Here is a 4138-nt window from a genome sequence, read left to right on the forward strand (position 1 = left end):
TAATAATAATAATATTAGTAATAATAATAATATAACATCTTCTATTTATATTTGTATGTATACACATTATTAATATTTATTAATGATAATAATAATAATATTAGTAATAATAATAATATAACATCTTCTATTTATATTTGTATGTATACACATTTATTTACAATTAATGGTTCGTGAATCATCGGGAATGGTCGAAGTTAATTAAATGCAAGAAAATAGTTCAAAAATTTTGAGACTCCACATTACAGACTTTGTTTATCGTGTCAAAATATATTAAATCGTATCGAGAGTTTGGTTTAAAATTTGACGAAAATTTCCGGGTCATTACATTTTCCCCTCAGACTTTTTTTTCATAGACCCTCGCTTGCTTGACCCCTCACCAGGTGTCCTATCAGCTCCTTGGGCAGGTTTCCCGAGTAGTAAGGGATCCATAGGAGCTCCTATCTCTCTTAAGTAGCTTATTATTCTTGGATCGTCTCATGGTCCGAGATTTAGTAAATGAGCAGGTATGTGTTGAGCTTATACATTTTTAGATCCTATTCTCTTTTGAATATACGAGATACATTCCTGCTCCACAAGTAGTTCAACCCGATCTCTAGGGATAGGTTCGGGAGTTTTGTTGCTGTCATCAATTATGGCTGAAAGTATGTTGGCGTAGAATCTCTGAAATTGAATATATGATAGCAGAGGAGTTGAGTGTATTTCAATCATGCGATCCTAGATAACTCGGCCAAAATCAGCAGTCGGCAGGAACACAATTCCATAGAAGATTTTCAACAAGAATATGGTGATGTGGTCGGATCCAGTCTGCATTGGATTGAAACATCGGTTAACAAACGTGTACAGCACTTCCCATCATTGTGCCATACGTTGTTTTTTGAAAGCTCTTATCTTTCTGAACTCTCCATCGTATCCAAGTTGTTGTACGGTAACTAACATCTCATTTTCGAAAGGGAATTCATCATATTCAGCTCTTACTGGGATGGCTAAGAATCATCTCATGTCATTTAGAGTGAAAGAAACTCTCCAATCAGGGTTTTGAGAGGCAAGAAAAGAAAAGTAGTCAGGAGCATCATCAACAGATGGATGGTATGTCATGGTGTTCCGCCTCAAGAGAAGCTGACATTCAGAAGCATGCTCGAACTCAGTGAATACATTGCGCATCGAGTGGTTTAGTAAGATAGGGACACAGTAGTCACATGGGGTGGGGACATCTTCATTGAAAAGGGCATTGTTCGACATTGCTGTTGTATCATGAGCATGATTAGTGAAAACACAGTTCATATGGTGTGTTTGTATAAGTTGTGTCAAAAACATTTAATTATTTCAATTAAAATTTGTCAAAGACTATTTAAGACAGCACCAACACTTAGCAAAATTTTGACAGAAGAGTTTTATAGAAAAAGTTGGTTTTCGAGCATATTGGATTTCTCGAGCAGAGTGATTTTCGAGCATGCATTTTTCAAGCATTTCATACAAAAAAAATTTTAGTCAAAATTTTCACACTTAAAATCTTCGAACAATAAGAGATTTTTCATACATTACACTTTTTCGAGCATTAAAAGGTTTTCAGACAACACACTTTTTCGAGCAGTAAAGGTTCTCCGGCAATACTTTTTGAAGCATTAAAGGTTTTCGAGCGATCGAAAACATGAGGTTTTTGAGCACTCTGCCTGTTTGATCACATATGAATGTTAAAGCAGAGAAATCATCAAATCAGGTTAAAATCAACTTTATGGTGTAAAATCGACAGCAAACCTAACTTTTTAAGTGTGTGAATCGTGTCCAAATACCAGATATACTCGAACAAAGTCAAGAAGCCTAGATTCGTCCCCTTCTGGTAATCGAGATGATGTAAGCATCTAAAGGAGATTAATGAAAGCAAGCATGTTCTGATCAACATATGGCATGAACCCTAAGTCATTTTAACTAACAATTTTAAAATTTTAAGGTGTAATCAAGTCAGTTTTCAGTTCTAGGGTTCGATACCCCTTTTGCACATTAAACAGAGATTAAGCAAACAAGCATATAAATCATGGCATTTCTTACATATTTAGATGATTATAGATGCTATTTAAGTTCCTATGTGACAATGGATTGAATCATTAACACATAAATTAGAAGAAAATACCGATTTAGTTAGGGGTTGGGGACGATGAACAGTAATGATGATGATGGTTCTCCTTGAGAGCAAGTGGGCCTTTGATTTTAAAAGTGAGATTTGAAAGTGATGGGGTTAAAAGTGAACTTTTATCCTTTTATAGGCACATGATGACTAAAAAAAATTGTTTTTCAGTCACGCTTGCTCGAGAACCATTAAACATAAATGCATAGCTCGAAAAATTTAAATTTCAGACACCAATGCTCGAAAACCTTCAGAATTTGAATTTGCTCGAAAACATTCAATTTTTCGAGCAGGTTTGGATTTTAATGGGATTTTGGTACAGTATGAAAGCCTTAAGAATTTTAAGAAATTATGTGAAATAATCAAGTTAAAGTTTAAACTTTAATTATTTTTTAAAATTTAATTTTCGCAGGTTTTTACAACTTTTGAGACCGGGAACCATGAGGCAGTCATTTAGACACATCCTCTTGAGGAAGTTACAAGGACACATCCTCCGTCATTTGTTGACATTGATTTTGAGGCAGTCATTTAGACACATCCTCTTGAGGCTGTCACAGGGACACATCCTCTGTCATTTCTGACTGATTGGTTTGGGGCAGTCATTTAGACACATACTCCTGAGGCAGTCACTAGGACACATCCTCCGTCATTACTAACATTTTAATCTTAACTCCCCCTAGATAGTTGTGGATTTTAGGAGAGTTATGTTTGAAAATGCGAGTTTTACACTGTTATTTGTGTAAAAGTCAGTTTAGATTTTGAAAATCATATTGTGACACCGGGTCTCACACTGTAATTTATGTGAGATCCATTGTTCTCATCTCCCCGTCAAAATGTGATGCATCAGATTTTGAAAACACGATACTCCCCCTAGGAAAGTGCATCACTTCCCTAGGCACTTGCCAGGATCCTAGATGGAAGAGAAATCAACCATGCCAATTTGACCAACCAGATTTTTGAAGGTGGGTTCATCGAGGGCCTTGGTCAGTAAGTCAGCTAGTTGAATTTTAGTGGGTACAAAGTACAATTCAACATTGCCTTTTTCAACATGATCTTTTATAAAGTGGTAGTGAATGTCAATGTGTTTGGTTCGCGAGTGGTGAACCGGATTGCTAGTGATAGCAATGGCACTCTGAGAGTCGCAGTAGATCGGGATTTTGTGGAATTTGAATCCATAGTCAAGAAGTTGGGTCTACATCTATAATACTTGGGAGCAACAGCTTGCAGCTGCAATGTACTTAGACTCAGCTGTGGAAAGAGAGATGCAGTTTTGCTTGCGGGAGGATTAGCTGACTAATTTACGACCTAGGAATTGGAGACCACCAGAGGTACTCTTTCGTTTTACTTGGTCACCACCATTATCAGCATCTGTGAATGCCATAAGGTTGAATCTAGTCCCAAAGGGATACCAAAGTCCAAGATTGGACGTGCCTTTGAGATAGCTAAATATTCGCATTATGGCCTTGTAGTGAGAGTACCTAGGGTTGGCTTGAAATCGGGCACATAGACATACAGCAAACATGATGTCGGGTCTGCTAGAAGTGAGATACATCAATGAGCCAATTAGACTCCTATAGAGTGTCTGATCAAAGGGTTGACCATCCAGGTCAGCATGTAATGAAATGTTGATTGACATTGGGGTGGGGCTGATTTTCATCTCAGGAAAGTTAAACTTTTTGAACATATCGGAAATGTATTTTGATTGTCTGATGAAAATCCCCTTCGGAAGTTGGTTAACTTCTAATCCTAGAAAGAAATGAAGTTCTTCGAGCATGCTCATTTCGAACTTGTTTTTCATGAGTTCATAAAACTCATAGCACAGAGCGGGGGAAGTGGAGCAGAAGATGATGTCATCAACATAGACTTGAATTAATAGGATGTTTTCATTCTATTTTTAGATGAATAGAGTCGTGTCTATGGTTCCACGTGAGAAACTGTTCTTGAGAAGAAATGCGGTCAGGGTTTCATACCATGACCTGGGTTCCTGTTTTAGACCATAAAGGGCTTTGGATA

At 37.0% G+C, this 4138-nt stretch overlaps 1 protein-coding gene across 1 annotated transcript; it reads right to left on the reverse strand.

Annotated features, from left to right (window-relative positions):
• Positions 1-3410: 3410 nt before the first annotated feature.
• Positions 3411-3905, reverse strand: LOC139888818 (uncharacterized mitochondrial protein AtMg00810-like). The gene has a single exon (XM_071871805.1). It carries the CDS (start codon positions 3903-3905, stop codon positions 3411-3413), a length of 495 nt encoding a protein of 164 aa, XP_071727906.1.
• Between the last annotated feature and the right edge of the window lie 233 nt (positions 3906-4138).

This window comes from Rutidosis leptorrhynchoides, chromosome 2 (assembly GCF_046630445.1).
Source record: "Rutidosis leptorrhynchoides isolate AG116_Rl617_1_P2 chromosome 2, CSIRO_AGI_Rlap_v1, whole genome shotgun sequence".
NCBI lineage: Eukaryota > Viridiplantae > Streptophyta > Magnoliopsida > Asterales > Asteraceae > Rutidosis > Rutidosis leptorrhynchoides.

What these genes read in the sequence shown, in the direction of transcription:
- LOC139888818 (XM_071871805.1), bottom strand. Translation starts at nt 3,905, where the DNA reads ATGAGCATGCTCGAAGAACTTCATTTCTTTCTAGGATTAGAAGTTAAC.